The 17,920-nt window shown below is 42.2% G+C and overlaps 2 protein-coding genes and 1 long non-coding RNA gene across 10 annotated transcripts in view; 1 reads left to right on the forward strand and 2 right to left on the reverse strand.

The window, feature by feature from the left end:
• kifc3 (kinesin family member C3) overlaps positions 1–8,815 on the reverse strand; it is a 58,462-nt gene extending 49,647 nt beyond the window's left edge. For all 3 annotated transcript variants that reach the window (XM_072547727.1, XM_072547726.1, XM_072547722.1), the window contains exons 1-2: positions 8,717–8,815; positions 8,090–8,218 (exon numbers count right to left, since the gene is read on the reverse strand). The gene's annotated coding sequence lies outside the window, so the exon portion shown is untranslated. The remainder of the gene's footprint in view (positions 1–8,089; positions 8,219–8,716) is intronic.
• Positions 8,145–17,920, forward strand: part of LOC140453203 (uncharacterized) — a 128,610-nt gene continuing 118,834 nt past the window's right edge. Inside the window, exon 1 of the long non-coding RNA XR_011952322.1 lies at positions 8,145–8,277. This is a non-coding gene — a long non-coding RNA (uncharacterized lncRNA). The remainder of the gene's footprint in view (positions 8,278–17,920) is intronic.
• Positions 16,318–17,920, reverse strand: part of cngb1a (cyclic nucleotide gated channel subunit beta 1a) — a 217,498-nt gene continuing 215,895 nt past the window's right edge. For all 6 annotated transcript variants that reach the window (XM_072547720.1, XM_072547719.1, XM_072547716.1 and 3 more), the window contains one exon: positions 16,318–17,378. In XM_072547720.1, coding sequence (XP_072403821.1) covers positions 17,172–17,378 — 207 coding nt within the window. In that variant the 3' untranslated portion in view covers positions 16,318–17,171. The remainder of the gene's footprint in view (positions 17,379–17,920) is intronic.

Consider the following 17,920-nt stretch of genomic DNA (forward strand, 5'->3'; position numbering starts at 1 on the left):
ATCCAAAATGGCTAGCTCTCCCTGTATTCCATGAAATCTAATCTTGCTAACCAATCTCCCATGAGGAACCTTGTCAAATGCCTTACTACAGTTCATATTAGATGGTTGACTAGTGGTGAGAACTGTCCTGATTGCCAGAGTAAGCAAATACATGTGCACTCAGGGCAGGGAAATGCTGCACTGCCCTACTCCTTGGATCCTGCCCTGGCCATGAGAGTCTGGAAAGTGGCTGAGATTTTTTCAAGCTGCATTGCAAGTAGCACTGTGACAGAGGACTTGGTGCATGAAGGATGTTCCCAGGGGTACATACCAAGATAAACACCAACTTAACAAGAGATGCTTCTTAATCTGCCTCAAACTTGCCAGTTTTCCCATGTAAAAAAACCCTGTCAACAACCAAATGTTGCAGTAAGGCATATTCCAAGATTCAAGACAACCTACTGGGCCTTGTACTAAAGCTTGGGTGGCCTCTGCCTTTGACCATATGTTTATAACCACTTCTGCCATATTAAACCACTCCGTAAAACCCCTTGGACTGCATGTACAGTCACTTCCAACAAAACACCCAGCCAGTGCTCTCCACCCCATTCCCTCACCCAGATCACAACATCCAGCCAAACCATTATCCAGATATTTTTAGCACCTTGGATAACCTCAGCCCAACTAACCTTCCATCTTCCTAACGTAAAAAAAACTAGAATATTAAACTGCTTACAAACCTACTCCTACCTCATAAGTTACATACAGCCCAGGCCCAAATGTAGACACATGACACCAAATACAAGAACTCAGATGCTGCTGCTTAAAATTCTGACCTAACTGAATGGTTTCAAATACTACCTCATCAGGTCCTCCCATCTCCCTGCAGACAACACATTCAGCTTCCTTTGCAAAAATAGGATCCCTTCCCGAAAGACTTGATGATTGCAGAAAAACCATATCAATGACAAAATTGAGTAGAGCGTGGGAAGGAACCATAGAGGGATAAAAACCCCAGCAATGTTTGACCCAGTGATATTCTCCCTACACAATACAATATTAAAACTTATACATCGGGACAGGGGAGAAACTGCAATATACTGGACCATCCATCAAGCTGGTTAGGTTGATCCAGAATATTGATCTCTGTCCAGCAGCAAAAGGAGGAATTGGATTTTTCTGGACTTGTTGATGAGCAGGGAAGTGAGGGCACTCATGGCCTGACATTATCGCCATCTGACCAATGCCCCAGTCCATTACAGCCACAAGCACCTCTAATCCTATCATACCAATAAAAAAAAACTTGGCCCAACTGCACCTCCAGGAAAAATCCACTAAATCTTCACCAGTCCGTAGAAACAAAATTCCTATCTTGTACAAACCACTCTCACCTCATTTCTGTTTGAAGCATCACTCACAAAAATCACTATCAACTTCATTTCAAACCACAGAAGGTCAGAGGTTGTCTGGGAACCAGAAACCAGGGAAGCACAGAGATTTCCACTTGTACAATATTACCATTTTAAATCTCAAGATCAACAGGTTTTGCTGCAGAGTAAACAATAGTAGGGGCAGCTGAAACATAACGTACCTATTAATCCAGGAAGAGCTTCTGCAATTCGTTAATTAGCTTTTTAAAAGCAGTATTTAAATGCATCTGTTGTTTAAAAAGGTTTTAAATTAAGTAATTTAATTCGAGTTGGCAGGAGGTACAGAAAGATTCAGAAGTGAAACATTTTGGCAGAATTCAATTGCAATTTCAAAGGGAGAGGTTCTTCTGCGTGCAAATAGCGAGGGCCTAATAATTTACAAAGAAGTTTCAGTCTTACTCCCAGAATTTACAGCCAGATGGAGAAAGCTGCTTTTAACTTGGGTGAGTGACTCATTTCCTTTGCAGAAAAGGGATGAAGGCAAGAAACAATCATGAGGCACTCACATTGAAGCAGTGCAGTGGCAGTCCTGCTCTGGCTGTTGCCTGGCATGTTTACCCGGTTACCATGGGTCTCAAGGCTGCAGCCAGCCAGCCATCTGATTACAATTTCTACTGCACAATAGCAGTCAACTAAAAATAACTTAGAACACCTTAAAAGTTATTAGGCCCGTCAAATGGCAACAGCACAAAAAAAGCATTTGTCGCTCACAAAGGAATTTCAAACTCTAGCTGTAGATTTCCTTCATTTCTGCAATGTGAGCTTAGTCCACGTATAGATTAGATTAGTGTGGAAACAGGCCCTTCAGCCCAACCAGTCCACACTGACCCTCCAAAGAGTAACCCACTCAGACCCATTTCCTTCTGACTAATGGACCTAACACTATGGGCAATTTAGCATGGCCAATTCACCTGACCTATACATCTTTGGCCTGTGGGAGGAAACCGGAGCACCCGGAGGAAACGCGAGGAGAATGCACAAACTCCACACAGGCAGTCACTCGAGGCTGGAATCGAACCTGGGATCCTGGCACTGTGAGGCAGCAGTGCTAACCACTGAGCCACTGTGCTGTCCTAAACATGAACAAGGAACAAGAAGAGGCCACTCTGCTATTCAACAAAGTCATGGCTGATCAGATTTAGCCTCAATTCTACATTTCTGCACGTCCCAGTCTTTCATTCCACTGGAACCCTACCCACCTCTGCCTTAAAAATATTTTAAAGGTTCTGTATTTGAGGAAGGGAATACCAAAGACCCAAACACCTTCCATCTCCCCAAAGCTAGTCCACTATCTACAAGATACAAGTCAAGAGTGATGGAATACACCTCACTTGCCTAAACAAATGCAACTCAACACCACTTCAAAACAGCTTGATAAGCACCTCATGCACCACCTCCACTGTGGCAGCAATGTGTACCATCTACAAGATGCACTACAGTAATATACCAGGACTCCTGCAACAGCACATGCCAAACCTGTGACTGCTACAGCTTAGAAGGACAACAGCAGCGCATATAAGAGATCACTACCACTTGCAAATTCCCCTTCAAAATCACACAATTTGGAATTTTAATCATTCTATTGCTATTTCTTCTGTATCATTGGATGAAAAATCCTGAAACCTAACAGCAACTGTCAGTGTATCTACATTAAATACTCAAGGTGGTAACTCACCACCACCTTCCTCAGGGCAATAATGGATGGGCATTAAGTACTGACTTTACCATGATACACTCACGTCAGAAATTAATTAAAAAAGCCAAAGTGCAATGACTTGCTTCAACCAGCCATGTATTCTCTCCATATTACACAAGGAAACAGACATTTCCTTCACAGTTTGCTCTGGGGCACAAACGGTTATTAAACCGTTTAACAGTTAGTTACAGTTTCATAAAGTATTAAATTACTGTTGTGCTGTGATGGGAGCTCTTACAAGCCGGTGAACACTGAATACACCCATCAACATTAGCCCCAGTATAACACTCCAGAGCACAGCAGTACCACTCGTTCCCAGTCTGAAATTACTTCAGTGAACTAATGATATTTAACTTTTGGAAAACAAGGAGTCATAGACAAAGCAATCCAGAGATACTTCCTACATGAGCCATTATCTTGTGCTCTTGTAACAATCATGGCCTCCCAATGTCATCCTCAAAAGGTTCTCTACGAACACAACTCAGCTTTGGAAACACTCTTGCATTCAAGTGAAATAGGTTGCAGAAAATCCTACCTCCTCTCATTCGCTACTTCCTTTCCCTCCAACCTTCCATGGACAAAGTTCCATTTCTGCCCTACCCACAGATAAACTAGCCCCCAATCCCAGTTTTCGCTTGGAGTATCTAATCCTTAATCTTTATCCTGGCTACAGATGATCCACCTCTAGTCCCCATCTTTGTTACAACAACTAACACCTTCTCTTCATCCCAGCCATGGACAAACTGGAACCCAATCCCAACCTATCCTTGAAAGTCCAGCCCATGTAATCACAGCCACATATTATCCACCTCTAGCTCCAATCATCTGCAAGGCCAATCAACAACAAAGAACTATTTCTCCCACTGCACGGATTAGAGTATGTCTTGCCAAGTACAGTAATGAAGACTGAAAATTTTAATTCTCCAGTTTCAATGACAAAATGCCAGAGTACTGTAGAAATTCCAGCAAGCAATCCTGAGAAACCAGAATTCAAGGCCATAGGGACCTAATCGCAAAACGTTTATCATTTGTAAATTTAGTGCAAATAAAAAAAAGTGGCACATTTACAATGGTTCTTACTCCATTGATGGAACTGACTGCTACAAATCAATTTGATCAAATTGGACTGCCAGATCTGCGGGACTGTGTTCCTAACCTGCACAGCTCACCGCTTTCCCAAAACCTGTCGGAGACAGAAGTCAGGTAACCAAGAACAACAGAGTCGAAAAGCATGACGCTGCAAAAGCATAGCAGATGAGGCAGCATCCAAGGAGTAGGGGAATTGACATTTCGGGCATAAGCTCTTCATCGTTCCTGATGAAGGGCTTATGCCCAAAATGTCGATTCTCCTGCTCCTGGGATGCTGCTTGACCTGCTGTTTTTCCAGCACCACACTTTTCAACTCTGGCCTCACTGTAACCACGAACAACAGAATTCATCCCTGTTTGTGCTCACCTTCCCCAGTGATTTTGCACCAAATTTACTCACCTTAAATCATTAGTCTATTTGCCAAGTTAATCTGGCTCAGGATTAGCATTGAGCAACTTGTATGGTACATTTATTCTGCTGTATTTCAGTAGGTGTAACGAGCCTTTCGTCAACCATTTTGTCTTTACATTTACCAGTGGGAAAGCCAGGCAGACAGGTACAGGATGCATGCAGAAACTAGACTCATTAGTCATTTCCTCTGTGCTTGAATTCCAGACTGCACAGTTCATCATGATTGGTACTGGGAACCAGGTTTTATCATACACTCAGCACATGGTGTAAGTGGCCAGTACAGGATTCTGAACATACAACAGCAACATCTGTTTAGTCAATTTAAACACCGAATCAATACATTCTCAACCAGATGGATCACTGATTGGCAGGAGTGAACACAAGCCTGGAAGTAACATCAGCAATACTGCAGTTATTCTGCCTTGTCATCTTGAGAAAGTGAGGACTGCAGATGCTGGAGATCTGATGAAGAGTTTATGCTCAAAATGTTGATTCGCCTGCTTCTGCCTCGTCAACTTACCCAGTGTAGCATCTTCAAGCCATCATATACCAATTGAAAACAACAAATGCTGGAGATCACAATGGGTTATACAGCAAGTTAATGGTTCAAGTCTTGATTATTCCATCAGAGCTTAAGTGAAATGTGAGGGGGACAGCATTTATGCTAGAGGGGAAAGGAGATGTAGGGGTAGTGGGTGTAGCGTGCTGGTGGAGAAAGGATAATGTTGACAGTTCAGATAAAGCTATTGGAATGGAAGAATGGCAGAACAATGGCATGTCAACTCCCAGATTTGAAAGGACAGACAGTCCCACTGGGCAAACTGGAAGAACAACATCTCAACTTCAGATGAGACACTTTACAACCTTCTGAACTCAATATTGAGGTCAACACCTCCAAATTGTGAACTAACTCCCATTTCTTCCCTTTCTTTTAGCTTATTACATTCTGTTACTATGTTCGCTCTCCCATCACCCCACCCCCACCAATTCCACGAGGACTGTCTGTCCTTTCCAGTCTGACAGTTAGACACACCATTGTTCTAGGCGAAAGTGAGTACTGCAGATGCTGGAGATTAAAACCAAGAGAGTGTGGTGCTGGAAAAACACAGCTGGTCAGGCAGCATCCGAGGAGCAGGAAAATCAATGCTTCGGGCAAAAGCCCTTCATCAAGAATGGCAGACACCATTCTCACATTCTGATCACGTTATCTGAAGTATCAACACCTTTTCTCCACCTGCACCCTACCCCTCACCCTCTCAAACTATAGCATAAATGCTGCCTCCCCTACCCCCAACATGTCACTTCAGCTCCGATGAAAAGCCATCTAGATTCAAAACATGAGCTTGTTCTCTCTAGATGGATGATGTCTGACCAGTTGTAATCTTTGACATTTACTGCTTTCAGTAGGTCCCAGCATCTGCAGTAATTTGCTCATACATAAACCAATTGTCTGCCTCTCTCTGTGCAATGAATGCTTTATGGTAATTATACCATGGACTTAAGCTCCTTACTCCACACCAACAGCAACGGCCTAGTACCCTTTATAAAGCCAATTTGCAGTGTCTCTAGCACCAACTGACTGCACCTGAGGGACACTTCTATATAATTAATCAGTCCGTGGCTCGGGTGCCTGCAGCACTCCTTTAGTGAAAAGATACCAGCAAGGACAGACTGAAGTAGTTTGGGCTTTTCCTTTCTCAGCTGGAGATGATTGGGCTGAATAGGGGAAGGCAGAGGACAAAGAGCAAAGCTTTATATGACTACATAGGTGTCAACCAGGTCAGGAGGCTGCTTGGGGATCAACTGTAGCACGTTTACTGTTAGGGTGTCAGATTTCCACATGTGCTAAAACATATTCCAGCAACTCAGGGCTGTAAAACAAGCACTATAATCTAGGTTTGCTCTTTTACTGCATGGAACCCTTCCCTTCAACAAACCACAGAACACTACTACATCACGTCATGACAGCAGCATTTTAACTGTTTAGGAAGGAGATAAGCTCAACCCACGAGACAATAAGAACTCAGAAAATCATCTGAACCTGAACACTGGCCAGGACAGTACCCTCACGTCAGACAGCAGATGAGATGCCTCCACCCAGTTACATACAATAGAGATGAGTGGACATCTGAGCATAATATACACAGTGTGAAGTAAGGGAAACCGCCATTTTGAGGTGCTGGAAAAAGGAGGCACCAGCTACACATGCTGATTTTTAGCTTCAATACAGTGAAGATGGAGAGAGGAGGAACCATGTGGAACACAGCACATTTGAAGCTGAGGAGAAGTAAAAGGGCAATTCAGCTGAGCATTGAACACAACTACATCTATTTAAGTGCAGCTAGGTTAGGGGGCATGATGATTTTGGATGAGTTGAAAAATGCGGTGTTGGAAAAAACACAGCAGGCCAGGCAGCATCCGAGGAGTAGGAGAATCGACGTTTCGGGCATAAGCACTTCTTCAGGAATGAGGCTGGTGTGCCAAGCGGGCTGAGATGATAATTTTGGGTGAACCTACTTATCTCCAGCTGGCTATGAATTACACATGGCAGTTTCAGCAAAGGAGATGCTGGACAGAAATTGACCAACATTGTTCCAATTGTACCAACTGCATATTTTCCTTAGTAAAGGTAACAATCAACCCTAGAAGGGAAGAGGTGCAGGGCAGCTGGTATGTAACCCTGTCATTGCTGAATACCCAGTCACCCCAGGAGCACTGCTGGATACGTGCTATACCTGGATGACTCCTTTAGCAAACAATTATTCTCATCACACAGTCTCAAGATACTGACACTGACATCCCAGAGGTGAAGCAGTGCCTCCCACACTAACCACCATAACCTGATAAGGCCATGAGAGGGCAGAGCACAGATTTTTTCCCCCGCTCAATCCTCCAAAAATCAAAGAATAAATAGCTTAAAATATTTGAACTCACTGCTCTGTGTAACAAGTTCGATTGTGGCAAGAAATCTTTTCATGCAGTGGTATATAATGTGAACATCAGCACAGTTAATTCCCATAAATATCAAACCTGTTCAGCCTATTCTTCATTTAAATGAATAACTGATCTGAGCCATGATATCATTTACCATTTGATCTATCAGAAAAACAGGAGAGGGATCTGCCATGATTTTCCATCATAGACAAAGAAGAGTAGAATACCCAAGGACCGGTTACTAGCATATGCCCATGACCCTGCATTCCAGGCTCAAATTCATCAGAGCCCGCTGTTCTGCTGAAAGGGTCACAATTGTGCACTGCAGTGGAATTATACAGGTGCATATAATGAGACTAGGAGATGCGGTTGCCAAGGAAACAGCTGTCTGTCAGTGAAAACATCATCTATCCAACCTTCCTTACAATCTACAGAACAAACCGAGACATAGGAAATACCTTCACTCAGCAATAAACAACAAAAATAAAATCACATCACAAAAGAAGGATAAACCAAATTACAGAAATAATTCATTTAAACTCATGCCTACCAGCTGGTGTCAGTCCACAGAACTGCAATGCAGGTTCGGCTCGCAGTTGGGTTGGTCATGGGTTAAATCCGCACCTCGGACAGAGCGGAAACACCCAGTCGCCAGGCCGATGGCTAAAAGACTCTCGCCCTGACAGAATGCAAGAGGGAAAATTGGTAACTTGCGCGTTGAAAGAAAAATTCCTTCTGGTAAGAACGACCTGGCTCTCTCTTTCTCTCGTCAGGTGCTCCTCATTCATTCTCTGTGTTGACAATTGATTCCCCTCTCCTCTCCTCCCCTCTCCTCCCCTCTCCTCCCCTCCCCTCTCCTCCCCTCCCCTCTCCTCTCCTCCCCTCCCCTCCCCTCTGTCTAACGCAGCTGCTATCTCCACTGCTGTGTTTTCATGTTTGGCACCTGGAGGCCACTGCAGGGCTTTAAGCACCAGCAGCAATCTCCCTCTGGTCTCCTACCAGAGAGGAGAGACATCCCGCTGTGAGCCAAATGCCCAGCCTACCTCGGCCGCAGATGAAACTCAGCCTGTGGACATAACCTCCCTGCAGACAGAGGTAGATAGATGCCCACCCCCCGACCACATTCCTTCAAACAGGAATCTCGCAGCCTGTTCGGGAATGAGAGGGTAATACTCACCAAAGTCCCACCGCCCCCGACAAACCGGGCTCAGGCTGAGAGTAACCTCCGCTGCTCCCCGGGTCCCAGCGCCGGCTCCACGGCCCCCTGCCCCATGACTGTCAGCTCGACACAACCAATCAGGCTCAGGCTCCCGCCCGGCACCGGCCAATCAATGGAGACGAATTCAGCGAGCGTGCGGGTCCATGATAAAACGGGAAAAGTTCCAGGAATTCGAAATTAAAAGGTGGAAAGACAGGGACAGTTGTAACAGGACAAGGGGGAGGGTAATAACATGGGCCTAAGGGAAATACAGGGGGAGAAAACATTCTAATATGACAAACACTGGGTGCTTACAATCATACATATTAGGAGCAGGACCAGGCTATTCGGCCCTTCGAGCTCGCTCCACCATTCAGTGCAAGCCTGGCGGATATGATCAATCCACATTCTGTCCTACCCCCCAATAATTTGTTACTCCCTTCATCAAGAATCCATCTACTTCTGCAACTAGCAGGGCTACGATCTAGGCACACAACAAATACAAAAGCAATGACCAGGCACTTTCTTCTTTTGTTCCTCCTAATGTTGATTATATATTATAAACACTGTCTCCTTGCTTGCAGTGTTCTCAGTGAAATCAAGATGCATAGCACGTATCTATCTTTAGTTTATTTACCTTTCCCATTTTTATTTTATCTACATTTCCCACCTACTATCTCAACCCTTGTAAAATCCACAGTTTTTAAACCTGAAGTTATAATCGTATGCCATTAGCAATGTACCTCTATTCCCCGGCTACAGTTCCACACTGGTATGGTCATGATTGGTTTTGTTGAGCTGGGACTAGATTTTCTGATCAGTTCTACAATTATTGACTTTAAAAGGAGCATTACTGACAATAAGACAATGTCAACGAGAAAATCTCGGCTTTGGTGACTTAACCTTATTTCCACAACCAAGCCAACACCCACAACTAGTTTTTAATATTATCCCTTTCAGTTAAAAGGTCGTTGTATAAATTGTTAGATCACCCTTGGTTAGATGATTCAAACCATGACTTTGACATGAACTAGATCTGGTTTGGAGAATTCTTTCTGTTTCTGAAATTTGGAAACTGGGAATAAATTTGGGTTGGTTCTTTTAAAGAGTGTAGGTGATATTTGAGCTGTACGTTTGAGAGTTAAGCAGCACATTTTAGCCCATCAATATCTCTCTAATAGATGGAAGACCTTTAAAAACTAAGATTCGAGTCGTTTAAGCTCTTTTCTCTTGTAATCCTGCAAATTCTATGCTTATGCTCTGGTCTGAAAACTGACCAAGAGGTCATAGAGTCATATATTGATGCCAAGGGAACAAATTAACTTACAATTAATGCAAATAAAGTATCTTAATGTTTTAAAGGTATAAAACAAGCATTCCCTTGAAGGCATAAAACCTGAAGGCCATAATTAGCCATTAGTGGATTCTGGATTAGTGGTGCTGGAAGAGCACAGCAGTTCAGGCAGCATCCAAGTAGCTTCGAAATCGACGTTTCGGGCAAAAGCCCTTCATCAGGAATAAAGGCAGTGAGCCTGAAGCATGGAGAGATAAGCTAGAGGAGGGTGGGGGTGGGGAGAAAGTAGCATAGAGTACAATGGGTGAGTGGGGGAGGGGATGAAGGTGATAGTCAAGGAGGAGAGGGTGGAGTGGATAGGTGGAAAAGGAGATAGGCAGGTCGGACAAGTCCGGACAAGTCATGGGGATAGTTACTGAGCTGGAAGTTTAGAAGTAGGGTGTCTCTATCAGATTCCATTTCTCTCTCATCTCAGGAGGCAGGTGTACAGTCCTTTGCCCTCACTTCTACATTCTCACAACATAAATGAACTAAGTTGTTCAGCAAGCAGCAAACAATCACCTTCTGACTGGTCTAGGTAAAGTAAAAACATTGTGGTGAAAGATATGAGATTAATATAGTTGTACTAATGTCATTTTTACAGTTTGAATGTTTAAATCATGGCATATACGGTTGGTTTCATTATTGAGGGGTTTAAAAAATAATTTGGTCAAACCTAATCCAATATGTGTAAGAAAGCAAGGCTGCCCTGTAGCATAATGGGAGATTGTTTTTATGACAGGTGGGTCAACATTGAAGGCCAAAAGCTTGCTTTGGTTTATAGATAATCAAGGTTTGGCTTTTGCTTAGAAAACCCAGAGACTGAAAGAGAGTAATTTGTCGGAGACCTTAACAGGGTCAGAAGTGAGTTCCATGGATATTCATGTCAGAATATTTCACAGTTCACAGGAAAGGACTGAAGAGAATAAATTAAACTGAAAGATTTGATAGAGTGGTAATTTCTCTGGATTTCCATCTCAGTAGTAGATATATTGAGAAACAGGGTGAGGATTGATTTTTTGCTGTGTCTTTTAAGATCTTTCAAGTTGTGTTCTAATTTTAGCTTGGTGTCTTTTGTGTTCTTCTGTTGAAGAAAGGCTGCAGTTTTATATAACCACATTTCAATGACTGTTCGCCCCATCAACTAAAGAAAATATGACTTATCAAGCCAGATTTCATTCTGGGATCCAACTTGTCCACCTGGGATGATAGCACCTTCAGAGATTAATTGTCTATTCAAAGAAGGCCCTTGTGGATGCATGGGTAGCATTGTAGCTCTGTTCATAATCAGTGAGGATTTCATACTGGGGTTATTAGAAATGCCTTTGGGCCAACCCCTTGTCATCCCATAAGCCAGCTCTGGAGATGATGTTGAGAAGTGAACAGCTGAGTTGTGTAGAATGTAAATGTTTTGGCAGCTCCCTGGATAGCAGGTGCACACCTGCAAGAATTGTTGCATGTGGTCAGAAATGAGCTGGACATTGAGGGAGTGTAATCCTGGCTGGACAATGTAATGGATGAAGGTGATGGTGTCCCAAATCATGCAACATCTCCTGCACTGCCCTTCATTCATCTACAGGTAGCTGCAATATCTTCAATAGATGCTCCCTTGCTCAATGGCACTGAAGGTCCTGGTTCACATCTTCAGGTGCTGCTTTTTTATTCACAACTGCAGATCCTGGTCCTTCATTTTCTCCTCCTCCTTAACCTAAGCAATGTTAGTATAGATGTTGGGTTAAGTTGGTCAAACATCTAGCATGAATGAGCTAATCTGCAAATAAGTATCAGAAATGGGATCTTTGCTTTTCATTTGAGATATTGACATTGAAAATCTACCACTTGGACCTTTATTAGGCTGTTCATGTGTTGAGTGAAAGCCTACCCAACAGACGTCTCTATATAGTGAGGCACTGCCTCCTTGACTCATGACTGTTTTTCCTCTTTCTTATTCTGCCACGTGCAAGAACTTTGTACCCTTGATTTCCATTCCTTTTGCTATGCTTTCTAAGTATATGTAATTTGCAGGATCTGACTCTTGATGGCCTTCATTATCCTTCATTACACAGCCCTATAATCTTGGAAACCACAGACTTTAACGGTTTCATCTTCCTGTCTTAATTTACAGATCCACTAGTCTTAAGCACTCCCTGCATATGGGATAACCCTGCTCCTCACTCCCACCCAATCACCATCATCATTGTTGGTGAGTCAAACTCCTCTCAGAGTTAAGGAGTTAAATGAATTATGTGACAGGTTGGGATGCTGGTATTGGAGTTATTAAAGATTTTTCACCTTTGAAGCAAATGTTTTCGTTCAATGTTTAGCCTTTGACTGAGCGATCACACAAGAGGATTTTTCCGTCTCTATTTTGATTCGCTTAGTTGGGTGTGTTTGCATTACACAGGAACATATGCAAACAGATCTCCACCCCTTCCAATTTGTACTGTGCATCCTCTATGAGGACCTTCTGTCATGAACTCATTTGGGTGAGAAATGGTGATTGTAAATTTTTAAAATTTCATTCATCCATCCTCTACCCTCCACCTTACACCGCACTACTTGGGGAGGCAATGGCTTAGTGGTATTATTGCTAGACTGTTAATCCAGAGACCAGGGTAATGTACTGGGGACCTAGGTTGGAATCCTGCCACTATAAATGGTAGAATTTTATTTAGAAAAATGCCTACAATTAAGAGTCTAATGATGACATGAATCTATTGTTGATTGTCAGGAAAAACACATCTGATAGATTAATGTCCTTTAGGAAAGGAAGCTGCCATCTTTACGTGGTCTGGCCTACATGTGAGTCCTGACCGACAGAAATGTGGTTGACTCTTACTGGCACTCTGGGCAATCAGAGATGAGCAGGCCATGTTGGCCTTGCCAGTGATGCTTCATCCCCGTAGATGAATAAAAAAAACACTTCTTCCCCCATCACTGTAGATGGTCTTCTCTTTTCACGTGGCATTCCTTCTGTCCTTTTCTTTCATCCTCTGTGACTATCAGCTGTTTCACCATCTGCTTCAATATCCTCCCCGATCCCACTCTCATCCATAGCCCAGTACCCAGCCTTATCCTGCAGCACCTTTTACTCAATTTGCCTGATGTTTCTCACCCCCAGCACCTAGTCACTCGACCCAAAAATCAGCTCCCACCCTTCCTTCTCCTCTTGCTCCTATCACTGTTAATCTCTATTACGCATCCCAGTTTCCTCCCTCCATTCCCCAGGAACTTCTAGTGCCCCTGAAAACAATGCCCTTTCGGTTCCATTTGTTACCATTCCTTTCTACATAACCTTTATCTGAACCTATTGAGTTCAGCCCCACTTGCCAGTCCTGCTCAGGTTTGCTGATGTCAGCTGATGTACTGCCACACCTGGGCAGGCCTGTTGACCTAGGTCACACTTCATCCCTTGCATTGTAGGCATTTAACACCACAGGTAAGATGCATATGACTGAGACTTCTCATGAGTTGGTTTCCCAGGTCAGGCTTTGGCCCTTACACTGCAAGTGTGTGTGCAAAACAAATGGCTCATTATTAAGGAGAGAAGTTACTGAAAAAGTTTGTACTCACCAAAGTTTTGGAGGAAGTAATCGATAATGCCAGGTACATGCCTCATATTAGCAGTCAGGTTTAAGAACACACTTGTTCGCCATTTTACTGTAACAAGATTGTGCCTGTGAATGTAATTCCAGTGGATAGGAGTGTTAATGCGTACTCATGGTATGCTAATGAATGCAACCTGGCCATCAAGGTCAGGAAAGCTGATCCATCTGAAAGGCTGATGGCACTTAGAACATAATATTAAAACTTTAACCTGCCAATAGAAAACTGAATATTTGTCTCCCACCCAATTGAGTTCATCCTCCAGCCCTTTTTAGAAGCTTCAGGCACCCCGGAAGATTCTGCCTTACGGTTCTGCCCAGGGTTTGATGTAAAATAAAAATGCAGCATGGATTTTTCAGTCATTTTAGGAAGGTAAGGGAATATACTTAGTTGCCTGCTAAGTAATGACTTGATTTTTTTTATTCATTTATGGGATGTGGCCAACATTTATTGTCTATCCCTAATTGCCAAGAGGGCAGATAAGAGTCAACCACATTGCTGTGAGTCTGGAATCACATCTAGACTAGACTGAGTAAGGATGGCAATTTTTCTTCCCTTAAGGACATTCAAGAATCAGATAGGTTTTCACAATAATCAAATGTTGTTACATGGTCATTATTAAGCTAGCTATTTATCCAGTTTTTAAAAAAATTGAATTCAAATTTGCCATATTAGGATACCATCTCATCAGAACTTTAGCTCGGGTTTTCTGGATTGTTAGTTCAGTGATTTATCATTATGCCACCAACTTCTTTTGATATTGATTTTGGTTTGTTACAGTAAAAGTCTTAAAATGTGAAATCTTTTGTGGTCCTTTGAATAATTCACTGGGAATTCTAATCTCTTTTTAAATGTTATTAGTCGCCATGGGAATTGTAACAATCATATTAAACTAGTTTATAGAAATATAAATATCAAGTTCTTTGTATAATCTGATTAATTGTAAGCATGTTATAAGACAGACATATGTACAGTTATGTACAGCAACAGCTCCATAAAAGAGAAACTTTCATAAATTCAACTTCAATGAGTCATTTCAGTAAGAACTAAATGATGTCCAATAATCCTACATGAATAATGCAGCATTCCACTTACACTGGGTGTGATTATCTATGTTTGAGGCCACATTAGGGACAGGTGTGTTAACTAACTTGCTGCCCCCACCCCCCATCAAGAAAGCATGCTATATCAGATGCCAACCACTTGTTAACTGTGGACTACTGAGCTTTGGTGGGCTTCTTAGCCTATCACAGTCCTTGAAGATAGCATCCAGCTTACCAGAAACTGCCAGTCAGTCAAAGGCCAGCACATCCATGTATCTAAAGACCATCAGTCAATTCCTACTCCTTCAGAGATTCAAAAGTCAGAAGGTAGGTTTTTTAATTTTACTTTACATGGATGGGTTTGAGGGAGGTCAGAGACGAGCAGAAGGGTGGCTTTCAGAGGTTATCACCATGGTCCCATCTATACGGCTGATTGGCCCCAGATTGGAGCACATGGAATCCTCCATCCCCCAAATGTGGCTGACCGGGCATCCTGGTAACAAAGTCAGAAAACCAGATACTTTCCTCATCCGTTAGGGAAGGAGGTAATTGGCAAAGTGGCAATTTGAGAAAGTTCCCAGCTAGACTTGAGACTACACAAGTTTCTCCTTGCTATAGACCCAATAGGATGATGACGTCAGCTTGTATGAGGGGGCATAACTACAAGTTGAGGGGTGATAGATTTAAGACAGATATCAGAGGCAGGTTCTTTACTCAGAGTGGTAAGGGCGTGGAATGCCCTACCTGCCAATGTAGTTAACTCAGCCACATTAGGGGCATTTAAACAATCCTTGGATAAGCACATGGATGATGATGGGATAGTGTAGAGGGACGAGCTGAGAATAGTTCACAGGTCGGTGCAACATCGAGGGCCGAAGGGCCTGTTCTGCGCTGCATTGTTCTATGTTCTAACCTTCTTACCCATTTGGTGAAAAAGCAAAAAGGGAGCGCGCATCTCTCCAAAGCCAACTTGTCAACTTCAGAGTGGATAGAATTTTGCCAACTGGACTTCTTTCATAGAGTTTTGACAAGATAATTGGAATAGTTGGCTGCATACGCTTTGAATGGTAAGTCGCAATTGTACATATGAAAATAAACAGGAAACTTGCCTATGCTAGTCTTGAGACTACACAAGTTCCTCCTGACTATATGCCCGATAGACTGTTCCCTAAAATTATCTTGAAGGTAAATCATTGGTTAAAGAACCATATTAACATGCCATTATCCACGTAGGATGTTGGAACTCCATCAATGTCTCTATCCATGTTGTGCCATTTTGGATGAATGCAGGAGAGATAGTGATGGTTACACAATACAATTTAAGTTGAGTTTTAAAATTTGCCCTTCAGAAGTCCTGATGTTGAAAGCGATCAAGGCAGAAACTAGAATGTTATTCTCCAGGGTAGGGGCAAGGAAGGCAGGATAAGGCAGGATTCCCTTCCTCTTATACTGGCTTTGCCCAGTAAATTATTGGCAACATATAATTGATATATAATGAAGCTTCATTTTGTAGAGAAGATGCCCATTTCATAGGGGTCATGATGACAACTTGTTTCTGAAGAGAATGGCTAATTTTAGAATGTCCAGAAAAGCAAAGCGTTTTCAAGTTTGCAAAATCACCTTTATATAACTGCACGCAGTGCATAATTAACACACACACGCGCACACACACTTAGTTGCATATATATATATTCAACACTAATGACTTAACAATAATTAGTGACATATGTATGTTAGTGTTCTCAGTCAACATTCAACGTAGTAAAATATGCAGGTGGTAGGTGTGTGACTAAGTACGAGATACTTTTGCGTTGCTACTGCTGTGGATAGGATTAGTTCCCATATGTTTCGTAAGTGTGTGCCTGAAATGTCTATGATGTGTAATGTATAACATCTATATATGTTTGGGAGACCATAGACTATGTTTGAAAATGTCGTGATCACACACATGATCTGTATGCATGAATGGTTGCATATGTCTGCGGAATCTTTATTTATGAGTGTTGGGGAAATATAAATTTGCTGATCTGTTGATACTTGCACTGTCTGGAACACAGTGTTCAGTAATTTCTGTCAGCGTATTCCTGGAATTGGTCCCCAGCAGACACAGTTTGATTTTCTTGTTAAAATATATGACTAGTTTAGCAACTGGTCACAGTGGTAGTTCCCCATCTTCCTAGCAAACATAGCACATAACAATACCTAAAACAGATTAGATTGTGCACAAATTAGACATTGTGTTTCCCACATTACAACAGTGGCTACTTAAGCATTTAATTGACTGTAAAGCACTTGAGACATCCTGAGTTTGTGAACGATGTTTTATCATTGCGAGTCTATCTTTATTCCGAATGCATTGGTGGCACTGTGAGCTTAACTATTAGTAAATGCATCTCAGGCCTAGTTTTAAACTGGTACTGTTAACAGCACAATACACAAATCCAAAGCAGTATCATTTTTCAGAATCCTCTTCTTCTTCAGCTGGAACTTCTACAGATAAGATTTGTTCCTTATCCTTGCGGTGTGAGGGGCTCATTCTGATCACTACAGAGTAATCCGAAGATTCGGAAACTACTTCATCATCATAATCATCCTCCACCTTTTCTACTGGAACAGGTGATCGGCGATGGACAGGAGAGGCAGGAGGCATCGGATGAGGCTAGATGATGATTCAGGGTGGGGTAAGAAAGAAAATGCAAACAATAGTAAGAGTAAGGTGAATAGTAAACAGTAGATTTCTGTCACAAAATTATACTCCGAGTATAAGAATAGAGATATATTTTTACAATCCTTTCAAAACTGAATGGAAATGCAGGTAGGATTTTAAGCTATTTAAATTGTCTACTTATGCATCATCTTAATCACTGACACTCCTGTGCAAGGTTATAGTTTTGAACAGCATAGGTTGCTCAGACAACTTTGGAACAGGGAAGACATTATTAGAAACAATAAAACTATTACGTTTTATAAAATGTATCCAAAATAGGAACAAGGCTCTTGCTATTTGTTATTTTGCAAGAACAAGAGACAACATTTAAATCTAACTGAATGACTCTAGCATGTAAATTTGTAGTTAAGGACTTAATTGCTTGAGTTTTGCTGAAGAAATACATATTCTGTCAAAGCATTTTGTCCTGCATTCAAAAGGAGGATTTGCAAGAATACCAATTCAAGGGGAAAGTCAACAATTATACTGTATGA

The sequence above is a fragment of the Chiloscyllium punctatum genome, chromosome 26 (assembly GCF_047496795.1).
Source record: "Chiloscyllium punctatum isolate Juve2018m chromosome 26, sChiPun1.3, whole genome shotgun sequence".
Lineage (NCBI taxonomy): Eukaryota > Metazoa > Chordata > Chondrichthyes > Orectolobiformes > Hemiscylliidae > Chiloscyllium > Chiloscyllium punctatum.